At 38.1% G+C, this 17850-nt stretch overlaps 1 protein-coding gene across 1 annotated transcript in view; it reads right to left on the reverse strand.

Annotated features, from left to right (window-relative positions):
- Positions 1-1325: 1325 nt before the first annotated feature.
- The window catches only part of adpgk2 (ADP-dependent glucokinase 2), a 28116-nt gene continuing 11591 nt past the window's right edge, over positions 1326-17850 (reverse strand). Inside the window, exons 2-6 of the mRNA XM_052011324.1 lie at positions 17373-17532; positions 15434-15624; positions 13836-13932; positions 11912-12048; positions 1326-4423 (exon numbers count right to left, since the gene is read on the reverse strand). Of these exons, the coding sequence (XP_051867284.1) occupies positions 3756-4423; positions 11912-12048; positions 13836-13932; positions 15434-15624; positions 17373-17532 (1253 nt within the window). The 3' untranslated portion in view covers positions 1326-3755. The remainder of the gene's footprint in view (positions 4424-11911; positions 12049-13835; positions 13933-15433; positions 15625-17372; positions 17533-17850) is intronic.

Raw genomic sequence — 17850 nt, forward strand, 5'->3', positions numbered from 1 at the left:
AACCACTGGAAAATATGCATTTGAATGCATAAACAGATTTTTTTTAAATACTGTTACTGTTTACCATATGAAAAACCTGAGCATTTTCAATTTACTTGTAGCAATCTGGTCTTGCAGCTATTTCCATTCAAATAAGTCTCCTGTTAGAACACAAGCCAAAAACCCCTTCATTGCCTAGTGGTATTTGTGAAACTAAAGTCCTGAGTTCATTATACTAAACAAAATTCGTCTGCATACGTTTTGGAATGGCAGGCAGAGTGGAAGTTCCAGGTAAATGAGTTTACATATTTGACTGCACAAAGAAATGCTCACAAGAGTAACAAAGGATTATATAAACAATTTTCCATTATTTAGCACTTTAAACATAGTAAAAGATCACATGCCATTCAACCTACTGGATAGTTGTTAAATCTAGTAAATCCACTTATCAGAATAAAACGTTTCCAGTACCACATCAATGCAACCGCACAGACCAAGTTCCAGACCTGCACTATGGTAATATTAGCTGTATGCTACTTTTAAAACACTTTTCATAGACAATTAAGATTGTGCTCCTTATTAAGTTAATACAGTAAAGAGATCATGGGTAAAGAAAACAAAGATTACTGTTAATCCTAACAAATTTAATAACAGTGAAATATCCTGTACTACATTGAACAACATCAATACCTCTACACTATTTAAGGCTTGCTCCAAATCTAAACAACCCCAGTCTTAAATTTTATTTAAGTAATAATAACAACCTCATTTTGGTGGGTGGGTGGTGGTGCAATGGAATGGAAAAAAATACTTCCTGATTTCACTTCTAACTAGCACAACCTCAACTTTTGAGTTTATATCCCTGGATATAAAGAAGAAAATCCCACCAGAGAAAATTTCAACACTAAGTGAGGAATGGAATTGAACTTTCAATTGCATTGCAACTTGACTAAAACAAAAACAGATTGAGATTTTACTGGTTTCCTCTCAAACCTCCAAATGCATTCATCACTGTTGAAAACCACACTGATCCTTTCAGTTTTCTTTAAGAAAGAGAAATTAATATATTAGAACATGGGAAACAAAGGAAAGAACAAGTCATGGGTTCTTCAAGCCCACTTCATCATTCATTGCTGCTCCAATCTAGCTTAAACACCACTTTCCTGCTCACTCCACACAATTTTTAAACATTGGCTCAGATTCTGCAGTCACTCTGAAGAGGACTGCTTACTTCTGATCTGAGAAAGATGCCACTGTACAGTCTGCATTGATGTTTGCCATTAGGTGTCCTGTCAAAGGAATCCCAGGTAACCTGCTGCAGTTATGATATTGAAGCTGGGCAAGTAATTGCATTAATATATTCTCAGACCATAAACCAAGAGAGAGCACAATATTCAGAGGGCAAAATAAAGACTAGAAAATACACTTAAGGTCGAAACTGAAATTGCAAAAAATTTAGAAGTCCATTATATTGTGAAATATTTGTGTGATAGAATAACAATTCATATAAATACAACTTGGGATTTTTAACAACCAAAGAACATAATTACACAAAATTATGGCTTATTTTAAACTCACTTAACCTCCTGCTGAATCTTCAGGGCATTTGACGCTGTGGATTTGTAACATACTACAAGTCTTCATGAATTCAACTGATTTCTCTCAATTCCAATGCAAAACAGCACAGCCTTAGGGAGGAAAGGTAAATCAACAGTAACTCTGGTTTGTGCTTTGCTTGCACGTATGGAAATCAAAGTGGCCATCACTCTCACCATGTGATATCAGCAAACAAAATCCGAGCCAATGTCAGACAATGAGGGCTTTAATAGCTATTCGTGGAAAAGGATCATAATCATATTCACTTGTTTTTAAAAAAGGTTTCTTATAATATTTAATGCTCATTTTAATAACTTACCAGTGAGAGTAAGTGCTTTTATTTAAAAAGTAAAATATTCAGTGATAATAAGGGTACAAAAGAACAATGTAGCCTATTATTTCATTCCTAATTGGGATGTTTCTGCAGAGTTCTTCCAAAGCACTGCACCACAGTAATTTTAAAGAAAGCTTTGGCTTCCTAATTTTCCACCCAAGCCCCTCATTTCCTTGTAGGACTGAATATTTAAGTCATTATAGGCCTAAATATTTTTTTTAATGTATGTACAGGTTCCATGTTGCTTCATATGATGGAATAGCCAAATAAGTTTGCCTATTTTCTTCATTTTAATTAGATTCATTAATCAATGATCACAAGTTCTCTTCTATCACTGCTTAACCCAATAATGTCCCTCAGTCACAAGATTTTTTTATATATACAAAAATGATTCCTTGTGTGTATGTTATTGATCCTTTCCTATACAAATATTACAAGAGGTTTTCTGTGTAATTCAGTTTTCTTTTGCTCCTAATTTATGATCTTAATATTTAAAACACACTTTGATTTTTGGACATGTGGGTGAATTCACATAACTAAGTTAATTTAGTACATTTTCCTTTGTTAATTTTGAAGATGTGAGATACAAGGAATAAAACTTTATACTCAATTATTTTTCCCTGTAATTAGGAAACAAGATATCCTTTGGTTATTAAAAATATAGTCAGCAAAATGGTTCCCCATCTCCCAGAAGTTATAGGAAATTCACAGAACTACAGCACAGGAGTTGAATGGTAGGCTCCCTATTAGAAGGCTTTCAGTTTAGATCCAATACACTTTCTCATTTTAACTTAAGCCTTTAAAATGGGAATCTGTATGGCTCAGATGAGTGGCCAAAATGAACACAAGGGAAGATACTTAACTATTAACAAACAAAAAAAGCAACCCGTAATCTGTTGTGGTGAGAGTTAATTGATCCCCAGTAGGAATTTGGTTATTTATTAGGAATGGGCAGTGTAGAGTTGATGCTTCAGTTACAGCAGCATCAGGCACAACTTGGCAGCATGCAGTAAGGCAGACCAATGACACCATTCTAGTGAGATTGCAAACAGGTGCTATTCTCCATAAAAACTGCATCAAGCATGAATCTCCACAGAAATTAAAATGAATGGGCCATTTAGATGATCTGGGCCAAAATACCAGAGGTCTGGAAGGAACTTGCCTACTCTTCAGACATTGTAAACTACAGCAGGGGCATTTGACAGATGCATCACTGGGGAATCTGACAAAAAGTGCAAGATATATACAGAATGTGTAAATATCCTGACAGACTGTTTAAAAGGCAAAGCAGCACAGAACCATTTTGCACCAAGAAAATTCACAGACTTTTCAGATGAGTTTTGACCGCAATGGAATATTGAAATATTAATTGGAGATGGATTTGTTGCATTGCACCAATCACCATAATATTGTGCAGTGCTGGTTGAAGATCATATTTCTTCTCTCACTCACCAAAAAATAAAATGGCTGAGATCCACAAAGAATGTCTTATTACTTAGCTATGACTATTCAAGAAGGTAAGAAAAAAAACTGGGAGAGAAAATATTGTTCAAGATTTTGCTCCAAACCATTCAGGACCAGAGTGAATGATTTTTTTTTACAAAAATCATCTAAAATTAGTATTTAATTATTTGAGTATTCTTAAACAACTCTCAAAACCCTGATTGTAGATTACATGAGGATAATGTAAACGACAGGCAGATCATCTACTGAGTTCTTTTTTGAAGATGGTGAGGGAAGGTGGTTGGTTGAAAGAAACAAGCAGGTTACATCTTCTTGAACCATGTTTTATCGTGGAAGACTGCAAGGGTTAAACAGCGAGTTCCCTTCAGATCCAGAGAGATTACTAGATCTGAAGAACTAAGCTGGCTGCAGAAATATTGTCACCACCGCCTACAGTCTGATACACCTCAGTACATACCAGCACTGGAGCAACACATATCTCATAATCATATTCTTCCCAGCAAGAAACAGGTCGATTTTCTTTGAGTGGAATTTTCTTACTCCCTTGCACACGACTCACAGAAAAAGAATCATCCATGATCAACTTGGCTTTGCTGGTATCAATATTTGGTGAGCCACAAACATGTCGATTTGCAGTTAATGAAGCTTTGGCAGTCGCTGACATGGTGTTCCTCCAAAAGGACCCTTTGGCAATAATGATTGCTTGGAAAGCAAGAGTATGAACATGCAGCCGTGTGAGCTTGCGTTGTGTGCTCGTTATCTCCTGAGAATTTAAGATGCGATAAACTTCACGCATTTGGTCGAGTATACTTGCCACTCTTGGATACGGATCAGACAGGACCGTGATGTTGGCCCCCTTTAACATACTAAACAGGTTGGGTAACTCCTGTTCATTCATTCCTAGAGAGTCGACATGAGAGATGATGTTCGCAAAAAGATTGTTGAGAAGAGTGTCATCCACAAAGGAAGCCATTTCAAAATGGATTCTAGTGGTGCTGTCAACAGATAACATGAGATCCTGGAGCAATTTTAGCCGGTCTTCAAGTTGACCTGTCAGCAAAATAATTTTGATCGTTAGCCACAGTCATGAGTTATGAAGGGTAATATACGTGATTAGAACTAAAGCATCATTTTTCAGTCCTTGCAACAATTTCAGGAGCAGCACTTGAACTTGATCTTTAACAATCAGAATTGAAAACATTCCTCAAAACAAAAAGCAGGGAAGTGATTTATAAAACAATATTTCAGATGACTTGTTACAAGAGATAAATTTCCCAAATACAATTAATTTTGCTTTGACCAACTCAAATGACCCATTTCCCTTTAATGTTCTAAAAGTTTCTTTCTAGCATCAAGTCATTATGTAATAAATGTGTCCAAGAACTGAAACTCATCACCATCCACGTATATATCAATATACCAGAACCCACAATAAAAATATGCAACTTGGGGACATCTTTGAAGTTCAGCATGTAAGATCAGCTTCAAAAGAGACTCCCAACTATAAAGAGGGTTTCTCATTAAGTTTCCATTCATCCCTAGAAAACAACTCACTGGCAAATATTAACCCCCAAGAAAACAAATCTAACATTTAATTCTCAAAACAGCCCTACAGTAGTAGTTTGCTGCTTGCCCCCCAGGTTGAAGTGCCACTCAGACCCTATGTCTAGTGAAACCTTTCAGAAGGTGAAAAACACTGATTTGAATGGAGACTACAGTAAAACAAGTAACATCTCCCGTTAATTTGCTTTAGAAGGATTTTTTGTGTTTCTAAATGAAATTTTTTAAAATCCTTCAATTTTTGAATCAAATTTTAATACTTCTTAAAAAAATCTCTGAAGGTGCTCAACAGTTTTGTTAGAAGGCAAAACTCTCCCCTTGGCTCTTCTGCCAAAGCCTCCCAGGGACATTCTGGGTGTGGCTTCTGCACTGCACTGCTTGAAAGCTAGCCACCACAGAAAAATGACACCAACTCGAGTACAGAGGGCCAGGAGGATTAGCCCACTTTATCCAGTCCAGCAAGTGGGTCGACCACGATCCAGTTCTGTCAGGCAAGAGAGATGGGAAAGTCCACAAAAGTTGGTGATGGTGTGGTTAGCAAGGAAAGTTATCTAAGGCTACAGCAAAACATAGATCAGGTTGAAAGTTGAGCAGAGTATTTGCAAGTTTAATTTAATCCTGACGGGTGTGAGCTGCTGCATTTTGGAAGTCAAATAAGGGCAGGACAGTAAATGGCAGGGTGCCAAGGGATGTTGAGGAACAGAGGGACTTAGAGAGAACTTAGGTTCAAGTCCATAGTTCCCTGAAAGTGCCAACACAGATGGGGTGACGAAGAAGGCATGTCATTGTTGCCATCACAGATCAAGGTATAGAACACAAAAGTTGGGATGTAATGTTGGAACTTTACAAAACACTGGTTAGACTGCACTCAGGAGTATTGTGTGCATTTCTTGTCAGAAGGATGTGGATGTGCTGAAGAGAGGGTAAAGGCGATAGTAATGGGGAGAGATTGGATAGTCTGAGTTTGTTTTCCCTGGAGCAAAGGAGTTCAGCAATATATATTATATATATATATATATATATATATATATATATATATATCTATCTATCTATCTCATAAGAGGCATATTTTGTCTCTCAACCTCAAATGGTTCCCAGAAGCAAGTTATGTTGCACTTAGCAGCAGCATCAGACAAGGATGAGTTTGAAAGCAAAGTTTACAAGATTTTTTTCCCCAAATTGACTTGCAAAGGAGGGTAACACCAACCATTTCAGAACACAGAACCAAAACACCCCAAGACTTTCAGCCAAAGCTGGAACAGAGGTGTTAAAGAGGTAAACAGCAAGGCTTCAGGGAAACAGATGAAGATTAGAGAAAATTACTTTGGGAAAAGGGGAGTCAGTTAAAAGTAGTGAGGGCGGGGTAACAGGATGAGCAGCAATTAATGAAGGTAACGAGAGAGTTAAGCTTTGCTTATGCCTAATTATTATATTTAGGTACATGCTGACTCTCAGTCCCATTCCACCATCAGCCTGATCCCACATTTATTTTCTCATTCGCCTGTGAATTCCTCTTTCATTCTTTTGCCACTCAGCCTGTCAAAATACCAACAGGAGGAAACCTGAGCACCTGCTAGAAACCCACACAGCCAGAGAGAATTTGTAAACTCCACATAGACAACATCCAAGGTTGGTATTGAACCCGGGTCCCTGCAGCTGCTTCACCATATTGTCTGGAGTACTCAAATGATAAAGATGAAACATTTAAAATATGAAACGTGAAAAACTAACTTTCACTGAAATATTTTCATGTAGGTGACGTGCAGGTGAGTAAGCTGTATTGGAGGTGGGGGATGGGAAGCAAGATCTTTAGTTCATGATTCCAAACCAATATACTGAATACCTCAACACCACTGTACTAGCAGACTCAGCAACACAGTTAGTTTAGAATTGCTGGCAGAAAGATAAACTAGATAGCAACCAACTCCTCAGAAAAAGAGGCACTTGTGGCCACATGCAGCAAGACATGGATAGTATTTCGGTACGGGCTGGTAAGTGTCAACTAACATTCACGCCACACAGCTGCAAAAGAGGGTCAGAAGCAGGCAGACAAACACGACAACAGATGGGCACAGAAAGAAACTGACCACCTTCCCTTGATATTTCTAGTGCTGAGTCCCTCACCAACATTTCTCCAATTTTGTATTTGACCAGAATCTTAAATATTTCAGCCACTTAAATATTCTGGCTACAAGAGCAAGCCTGAAACTTTTTCCTCAAATGCCTCTCCACTACCCACAAGGCACAAATCAGGAATCTGCTGGAATTCACCTCTCTGGAAGAGTACAAATACAACACCTTAGCAGCTCGATACCATCCAGAACACCACCCCATGCACAACTCTGACCAGTGCTGTCATGCATGAGACAGAGCAAATCACCAAAACATTACAAAACCTGCAACTCCTACTATCCTTAAGTTCCAAGTTTCCCTCCAAGTCACACGTCTTGTGGAATCCTCCCTTCAGCCAGCAAAAGTGACCAAGAACAACAAGTCACCACTCACCTTAATTCTCCATCATTATTTTGACTCTGATTTCAGACTCCCACAGTACTCCAATGAAGCCCAATGCAAGTGCAAGGAACAGTATCTGATCTGAACATGTTACAGGCCTCATCACTCAATACCAAATTCAAAACTATCCAATAACCAGCCCAGGACAATTTTGATGAAAATTCATCAACCTAAATAATTTTCTGTCTCCACAGATGCTTATCTGATCTGCTGAGTACTTCCAGCATTCTCTTATTTCAGAATTCCAGCAACAGTCATGCTCTGCACCTTACAATTTGAGCATTTCCTTCCCCCCCCCAATCTATTTACATCTTCAAATAATTTTTTTTTTTGCAATTAACAAGCTTGAGCACCCCCCTCACCTTCTATTTCCAATGTTGCCTTTCTTGGTCTCCATTCCCATTACAGACATTCCCTTTGTTCTCACAATCTTTCTACCATCTCTGCAACATAAAACATTCTCAATTTCTTTTAGTAACTGTGATAATCTCATTGACCAGACATATTACCTGTTTCCCATTCCATAGATACTGACTGACCTGCTGAGAATAGTCAACATTGATTTTTTAGCATCTGTTCACTTGTAGTGAAGTACAGAATGGCTTTCGAATGTTGCATTACTACCACTGGAGGCAGTTTTTCCACTAGAGAAGCATTTAACCTGACGATGGAAATACTGATATCTTTGACCACATACAAGCTCACGATTGAAAACAAAAGCATAATGGCCACTGACGGTAGTGGTGGATATGAGGAGGCATTATTGAAGAACAACATTCTCGAGAACTTTTTGGCAATTCATAAACCCAAAGACCATTTCAAATGTCAACATGGATCTTCAACCCAACCAACAAAAGCAACATTACATGCAGATCAATTCATGCACTTGCATTAAATTCACTGCAAAACAACTTAGAACAGCAGTACTGACAGCTTTCAGAAGTTTAACTGATCACTGCAATTACATTAAAGTAAGCACATGTCCATTTTGCCACTTTGATAGCATATGCTATTAAACCCTCACCAAATGCATTGTAACTCATCTTCAAAGAGCAATGAATCCTTTGATGTTTGCATCTGAGGGTAAATATATATATGTATAAAAAACATTTATACAAGAATAAATGACTGAACATAGTTATTTCTGAACTAATCGCCCAGACAAGTAACAAATTTTAATGTAGTCTTTAAAATTTTGAACATGGAACACTACAACACAATACAGGCCCTTTGGCCCACAATGTTGTGCTGACCTTTAAACCTCACCTAAGACTATCTAACCCCTTCCTCCCACATATCCCTCCATTTTAAATTCCTCCATTTGCTTATCTAGTAATCTCTTGAATTTGACCAATGTACCTGCCTCCACCACCGCCCCAGGCAGCGCATTCTATGCCCCAACCACTCTCTGGGTAAAAAAAAACCTTCCTCTGATATCTCCCTTGAACTTCCCATCCATTACTTTAAAGCCATGCCCTCTTGTATTGAGCATTGGTGCCCTAGGAAAGAGGCACTGGCTGTCCACTATCTATTCCTCATAATATTTTGTACACCTCTATCATGTCTCCTCTCATCCTCCTCTCCAAAGAGTAAAGCCCGAGCTCCCTTAGTCTCTCCTCATAATGCATACTTCTAAACCAGGCAGCATCCTGGTAAATCTCCTCTGCACCCTTTCCAATGCTTCCACATCCTTCCTATAATGAGGCGACCAGAACTGGACACCAGTACTCTGTGTGGTCTAACCAGAGTTTTATTGAGCTGTGTCATTACCTTGCAGCTCTTAAACTCGATCCCTTGACTTATGAAAGCTAACACCCTACAAGCTTTCTTAACTACCCTATCCACCTGTGAGGCAACTTTTAGGGATCTGTGGATATGGACCCCCAGATCCCTCTGCTCCTCCACACTACCCAGAATCCTGCCATTAACTTTGTATTCTGCCTTGGGGTTTGTCCTTCCAAAAGTGTACCACCTCACACTTCTCCGGATTGAACTCCATCTGCATCTTATCAATGTCCCTCTGCAATCTTCGACAATCCTCTACACTATCCACACAACCACCAACCTTTATGTCGTCTGCAAACTTGCCAACCCACCCTTCTATCCCTCATCCAAGTCATTAATAAAAATCACAAAAAGCAGAGGTCCCAGAATCAATCCTTGTGGGACACTGCTAGTCATAGCCCTCCTATCTGAATGCACTCCCTCCACCACAACCCTCTGCTTTCTACAGGCAAGCCAATTCTGGATCCACACAGCCAAGCTTCCCTGGATCCCACGCCCCCTGACCTTCTAAAGAAGCCTACCATGTGGAACCTTGTCAAATGCCTTACTAAAATCCATGTAGACCACATCTACTACACTACCCTCATCAATCTTCCTGGTCACCTCCTCAAAGAACCCTATCAAGCTTATGAGACGTGATCTGCCCTTCACAAAGCCATGCTGGCTGTCCCTGATCAGACCATGATTCTCCAAATGCCCACAGATCCTATCTCTAAGAATCCTTTCCAACAGATTACCCACCATAGACGCAAGGCTCACTGGTCTATCCCTACTACCTTTTTTTTGAATAAGGGGTCAACATTTGCCACCCTCCAATCCTCCGGTACCATTCCCATGGACAAAGAGGACTCAAAGGTCCTAGCCAACGGTTCAACAATCTCCTCCCTCGCCTCGTGGAGCAGCCTGGGGAATATTCCGTCAGGCCCCGGGGACTTACCTGTCCTAATATTTTCTAACACATCCTCTCTCTTAATATCAAGATGCTCTAGAACATTACCCTTACCAACACTGTCCAATTTTACATTAAAAATGACAAATTTTGAAATCAATTTAAATTCTGAATAGTGCATTACAAATCCTTCACACTTAGTAAATAATTTTAAATGTATTAGTTTAAATGTGCTGTAAGTGTCATCTTTCAGAGCTAGCAGTTACCTTTTTTTAAAAAGAAATTCAATTCTTTGCATCTTGCATCTTTGCACATGGACAAAAAAAAATTGCTGTTTTGAAAGCAATAACCCCTCTCCTCCCAAGCTTCTAACCAGATTTCCTTCATGTGACCAAGGAGAAAAAAGCTGCTTGCCTATTGCAAGAAGATATGGAAGCCAACTGCAGGCACCAAATCAATGTTGCACATCTTCCAGTATAACCACATCAGCAGTATTTTGGGAAGAAGAGTCCACAGAAAAATGACCATGGGGCCATTTCAATTTCTGACTCCAGATAATGTATTCCTGAATTTGAATTTGAATGAGAACAAAGTAGTCACACTGAGTCAAATGGCACAGAAGCAAAAACTGAGGAATACAAAATACTGTGACATATTGACTATACTCCAAGGCAGTAAGCATCTAACTCCAATGTTTGTGCTACAGTTCTACAGTCCAGAGGAGATTTTGTCATTTCCTGAAAGTAATAGAGCCAATTCCAAAGCTGAATCTTTTCATATACCAAATCATGAAAATAACCATTGTTACTGGAGCATTCCATCAAGAATTAGAGATTTGAGCATATTATACAGAGGGATCTGGATTAGAATCTTCATCTATGTGATAGGTGCAAGAAATTTGGGAGAAAAACTCACTGCAATTAGTTCTCGACTAACAATGAGTTCTTGACTAACAAAAGTCATTACAAACGCTCTGCTATAATTTACAACAGCTTCAGTTCAAACCTATCGTTTTATGATAAGCAAGCTTTTAATTGGAGCCAGAGTGTTTCTGGATCATTTCCCTCCATTCCCTCCTCCTTCACTCCAGTTTCCTTTTTCTGAGCAAATACAAATTAATCACTTGGAGTAGCAAAAGAAATTCAAAATTTAAGTGACCTTTCTGTTAAGGGCATGAAGGACATTGTTGTGCAAAAACAAATACTAAAGTGAACAGGTGTAAATGAACCATAATACTGTTAATCTATCATACATCAATAAATAAGACACAAGTGCAAGCAATTGGTAATATATATATATTTTCTAAATTAAAAATTTAGGTAACAGCATTGCTGATACCAGAAGACAAATCTAAGGATCATTTCCCATTGATCTCTATACGCCAATACTAATATGGGGGAATAAATGACACCACCACCATATTGATTTCAACTAATTTAAAACACCATCTATTAAAAATAAACTTGGAATGGTATTCACATGTAGAATTGTTGAGGAAAACTTTGACTAAGAAAGTCCTGGAAGAATAAATATTACAGCTATTTAATAACTTAATCTCTATAAATGGAATTATGAAGAGTAAAATATTTTAAAACTATAACAAAAGTTATAGAAGACACTGTTTCCCAGTGAAGTGTACATTTGATGTGAATATTAAAAATATAGCAGTCATGTAAATTTTAAGAGTAAAAATCAAACTATTTTTTCAGATATGCATCCCAACAAACTCTGAACGATTAGTCAAGATACTATTGAACCACTACCCATTATGGAAATTATTTTACACTCACCTGGTCTAAATGGAAAATTGTCCATCATTTGAAGTCCACTAACTATCAGAAGAGATGGATTGAACTGTTTAAGCTGAGTCTGAAAGTCCTCCAGTGACTCCAAAATGGGATTGGATGTGTCGCTATGGACTATGAACCTATGAAATCAAGCAGTGGACTTTTAACAGTCAAAGCTGCCAACTCACCACATCATGCAAAATTAACACACCTCACATTTGCAATGGGAGGAAAATGTGGAACTACTGCAACACAAACAGTTACCATATATGAGTATAACTATTACTTGGTCTATGTGCAAATTCAAACATGCTCCATACAAAAATACACATGATTGTGCATTTGAACTGTTCTATCGGCAACCCACTTTTCAGAATGTGGGCGCCATTGGCAAGGCCAGCATTTATTGCCCATCCTATCTGCCCTTGGAAAAAGTGGTGGTGAGCCCTTGGCATACAAGGCCACAGTATTCACCTTCTTCAAAATGCACTGCAGTTGTTAGCTCATGCTACTCCAACATTACCTCTCAAAACCATGACTTAGTCAAAGAGTAGTTCAGCATGAAACCAGGATCTTCAGCCCACTGTGTCCATTCTGGCCATCAAGGACCCATCTATATTAATCTCATTTTTTCAGCACTCAATCTGTAGTCTTCGTTGCCACAGTGTTTCAAGTGCTCATCTAAATACTTCTTAAACCTCAGGCAGTGCATTCCAGACTTAAAGCACTTTCTGGGTGAAACACTTCTGCCTTATCTATTCTGAATATACCTCACATAATCTTGCATACCTCAATCAATTCTCTCCCTCAGCTTCCTCTGCCCCAGGGAAAACAATCCCAGCCTACCAGGTCTCTCCTTATAATCATAATGCTTCAATCCAGCCTGGTGAATGCCCTATATGCATCCTCTCCAGGGCATCCTTGGACACCAAGAGCACTCTGTTTCACAGGACTCCCTAGGGTCCTACCATTCATTATGTATTTTGTAACCTTATTAGTCCTCGTAAAATGCATTGCCTCACATTTTTCAGGATGAAATTTCATCTGCTATTTATCTCCCACCTTACAAACTCATCAATATCATTCTCTAGCCAAAGACAACATTCCTCACCATCAATTTTCATATCACTTGCGAACTTACTCCTGCATTCACATCCAGATCATTAATGCAAATGCCAAACAGCAAGGATCCCTGTGGTACATCACTGGTTACATGCTTCTAATCACAAAAGCAACACTAAACTATCACCCTCTCACTGTCAATTTCAGATCCGATTTGACACACTGCTTGGACCCCATAGACTCTTACCTTTTAGACCAGTCTCCCACATTGGACTATGTTCATTGGACTATGTTAAAGCCATTACTGAAGTCCACGTAGACTACATCAACCGTACTTAACCAATCCCTACCACTGAGAAGGACGAGTGGAAGACACAGATTCTCCTCCAACTTGCACACTATCCTGACTTAGAAATACAAGCCGATCCTTCTTTGTCATAGACTCCCAACTTCTGGTTCTATCTGCCCAACAGCTCTTCGGGAGTCCTTCACCAGAAGGGCAACAGCAATTCATAGTGGGTCACCACCTTCTCGAGGGCAATTAGATACAGGCAATAAATGCTGGTGTGGTGAGCAACACCTAGGTCCTGAAAGTAAATTAAAAGCAATAATCCGCAGAAGTATCAGATTATAAAGAAATATTGCAAAATCACAGGGGAAAGAGTAGGTACTTACAATGAAAACTAAGATTTTCTTATATAAAAATATATGCAGACATTTTCAGACACATTCTGCTTTACTTTGTAAGCATTGGTTTGTAAACAATATATGGATTACCAGTATTTACTCTACCCAACTATTGTATTGTAGTCAAGTAATCATTTAGTCAATTGTCATATCAATTAACTATCAATGTGCCACAAACCTGTTTGCTCTTCTTGACACCAATTGTCCCCATTTGGAACCAGCTGAATATTCCAGGATGAGATGAATGTCAGTTTCATCTACTGGCTTGCTTGTAACTAGAAGGGATAAAAAACATATTTGAAGTCTGGCATTGAAAATGTTATTCAGAAAGAACACTAGAACATCAATAGAGGACTTATGCCAGTTCTACCCAAGATTTTGCAGTTTCATCTATTGTCAGCAGTTTAACCATACAAAAACAGATGTGAGCACTGGTCAAAGGCATTGCAAATTTTCTGAATTCCAGTTTCTAATTTTTCCAAGAGCAATCTTATTAACAGCATAACACTGGAATAATTCTTAGAACTGCAGGCTTGAAGTAGCTGCACAACTAAATTAACCTTCTGCATCAGAGTTCCAATGTACTCCACATAAGAGCTGGAGGAATTATGGGACTGATTTATCATACAAGGCACCAAATGTAATACGAGTACATAAAACAAAGGGGGAAATGTAGTAAAAAGCATGAGACTACCAACCACTAATAAGCATCTGAAATTTAGTGGTGCAAGACATTCATGATCTCAATCTCAGAACAAATCACTGAGTGACAGTACTTCATCAACAGAAGAATGGTGTAGACTGCAAGCAAAGCTAATAAAAAGAAAAGCCAAGGTCTTATGTTAAAAATTCAATACGAGTTATGCTAAAAAGTGTCTCACCCCTCCTCCCCCCAAAGCAAGTTAGGTGACAAAATGGAAACTGGTCAGTTTTGGTTACAGTAAAAACAAGTGTGCAGCCACTGTAGTTTTTCTGTTATTATCCAAATCTAACATTTCTCCAAATAGAAAATGACAGGCAGTACAGAATCTCAATGGAAGATCAGTATTTTAAATTGAAACTATTCCAAGACCACTTAGATGATCTATTCAGTTACTATGAATTAAAACATTAAGGATTCACAACTTGTTGCAAATCCTAACTTTGTTGTTTTAGTACATTTTTGCACATAAAACTTGTATACCCTGAATAAAAGGAAGGGTTTAACCAGTATAATAAACTCTCAATCCCGGCCTGTCTTTACTTCCAAAATAAACTACTTCAACATCTGCCCTCTTGACCGCGCATCTGGATTATAACTCATCCAGAGCACTACAGCTCAACTTTTGACCCACACTAAACTCATTCCTCTTTTCATCCGGATCCCTACCACTGATTCATTTAGCTTTAAAACTGTAATCCACGTGTACAGGCTCTTTCTGTAAAAACTCCTTCAACCTCGTCGCCCCCTCTAAACTGTTCCTCCAACTCCTGCAAAACCACACCACTGATGATACAAAATGTTAACATCTTGGTCCTATCTTCTGGAACTTCTCCAAGCATCCCCAACTATGGCCATCTTTAAAAGTTTCAAAACCGAGCGTGTCAATCCAGCTTTCCATTATCCATCTAATTTCTCAACTCCTAGGTCATGACATTTTCCTTGAATGCAAATTAGAAATAATTTGGGACATAACGTTAAGTGAAGGTGCTCTACAGGTTCAAACTGTTTATGTAAAATTCCTTTTCTTACGTTATGTAAATGAACCACCCAAATACGAGTTTATTGGCACAAACCAGTTATGTGCTCTTGAAGGACCGCAATAAGGTCAGACGTCAGACGACTCCCCATAAGCACTTCACAGCCTTCCTTTGCGAGACGATTTGCCATGACTGGTGCATTTCCACCTAACGACCATCGTACTCGGGGGAGACCTTGGGTGGCTTTTACTAGTTTACGAAACAGTGTATCATTGGAAATAAAGCGCCTGGAAATAACAAAGATTCTATCATTAACAATTATTTTTGAACGGGGTTATACTATTTCAAACTGACCACAAAGATAGACTTCAGCCCATAGTATCCATGCCGCCTCTCAAGTAGCTAACCAAAAATCATGCTCCCCAGCCTATTCCCATACCTTAAATTTTGCTCTTTCAAATAATGTAGGAAGAAGATAAATATAAGCCAATAAAATTGCTTTTCTTCTATACTGTTTCTGCCAAGTTATGTCATATTCTAATGTTTTGTTTAATTGGTCTCTATTATTCAATGATTTTTAATTTCTTCTATTTAGTAATTTAATAAACAAACCAAATTTTGTTTCCATTATAAAAAGCTTCATAATTTTAAATAGTTCAACTTGATCTTCTGCTATTTTTCTTCTTTCAATTGAAAGGCACCCAAATTTGTCATTTTCTTTGTAATAAAAATCTGATATCATATAATTTCAGCAAAAGTCTTCAGAACCCCTTCCATGCACTTACATAACACCAGTTTCAAAAGCAGTAAGTCTTGCTCACAAACATTGAGCCACAAAGGAAAAGATAAAACTCAACAGTAACAGTTTTCAGCACCACTAATTTGGAATGGAGAGTATTTTCTCGTTCCTGTGCCTTATTTTGCAATATGTAAAAAAAATTCAATAACTTAAACTAGGAAACACCATGTTATATCAGGAATATGCATCTCTTTGTATAAAGGTGATCCACACATAACCAGGAAAGATTCAGGTTCATTTGCCAGGTAATGTGCAGATCACAGCTAGAACAAAAGTATACAGTATATGGTATAAACAGACTTATAAAACCTTAAGAAGGGAAAAAATGTGAGGGCTTGTATACCTATCTGTGATGCCACACACGAAAATATTCACAAAATCTTTTTAAGATAAAAATATAGCACATGCATTAATAGTAAGCAACTAAACAATTAGCATGGTGGTGCAGCAGTTAGTGCTGCTGCCTCACAGCTCCAGGGATCTGGATTCGATCCTAACCGGATCTGTGCAGAGTTTGTACATCCTCCCTAGGTTCTCTGGTTTCCTCTCGTATTTAAAAAAATGCGAGTAGGTTAAATGATGACTATAAATTATCCCTTCGTGTAGGATAACGTCAAAATAAATCCAAGGGAGGGCTTGATGAGCATTTAAGGTACAGTGAAATAAAAAGGCAAATGGGACGCACAGCATTATTTCACTGGTAGCTGGGAGGGAACTGATGGGCCAAAAGGCTTCCTTCTGTATCATAAGCATAAAATAAAATCAAGATAAAATAAAATTAAAAGAACGTGCTGGCTTTTTCCTACTGTTTGCTGAGTAGTTTGTTTTACTGCAACTACAATAATCTCTCTGAATATTATTTGGGTTCAGTAAATAAAGCAATTAAGAGCCCAAGTCTGAATGCTAACTGTAGATTTATCAAATACAAGACACTTAAAATAAGTTCTGTCATCATCTTGGACAATGTCATATAAATTACTGGCAATCATAAAACACAGCACAATGCTTTAAAAAATTATAAACTTAAATTATTATTGTTTTTTTTTTACATATGGCCACTTTCATCCTAATAAAACTCATAACTTTAATGAAACCATTATTGTGGTCTTTGAAATTGTATTACTCCATTCTTCAACTCCATTGAGGCTTTCACCATCACCAAAGAATGAAAGTGTATTTTTGCTACAACTACCAGATGCATCTCCAGTTTAGTTTCTCATTCATGCCATTTCTTACTCTGATGCAGCTCCAGGAGGAAAAAAGTATGCAAAGCTTTCTGCCAATTGTTCTTCTGATGTGATGTAATTATGGTGCACTGGATTCTTGCTTGGTTTGATGCCAGCTTTTTTTAAGAGAGCGATTCCATCTGCAACAATGTCAAGACAACCTCCGAACCCTACATCAAGACCATAAGAGAAACAGATAATTATTAACATTTAGCAAATGCAGCAGCTAACTTGTGCACGCCTATGTCATATCAATCAGATAATATTGCTCAGGTATTCAGGGAAATCTCAGACTCATTTTTGAAAGTTCTTTGGGACATAAGCTTGAGGGAGGAATTTAAGAAGGGACTGAGGAGAGCAAGATAGGGACATGAAAAGGCCTTGGTGAGTAGGGTTAAGGAAAATCCCAAAGCTTTTTTCACTCGTGAAGAGCAGAAGGATGATGAGAGTAAAGGCAGGACAGATTAGAGACAAAGGTGGGAAGATGT

Source organism: Pristis pectinata, chromosome 3, assembly GCF_009764475.1.
Source record: "Pristis pectinata isolate sPriPec2 chromosome 3, sPriPec2.1.pri, whole genome shotgun sequence".
In the NCBI taxonomy this organism is placed as follows: domain Eukaryota; kingdom Metazoa; phylum Chordata; class Chondrichthyes; order Rhinopristiformes; family Pristidae; genus Pristis; species Pristis pectinata.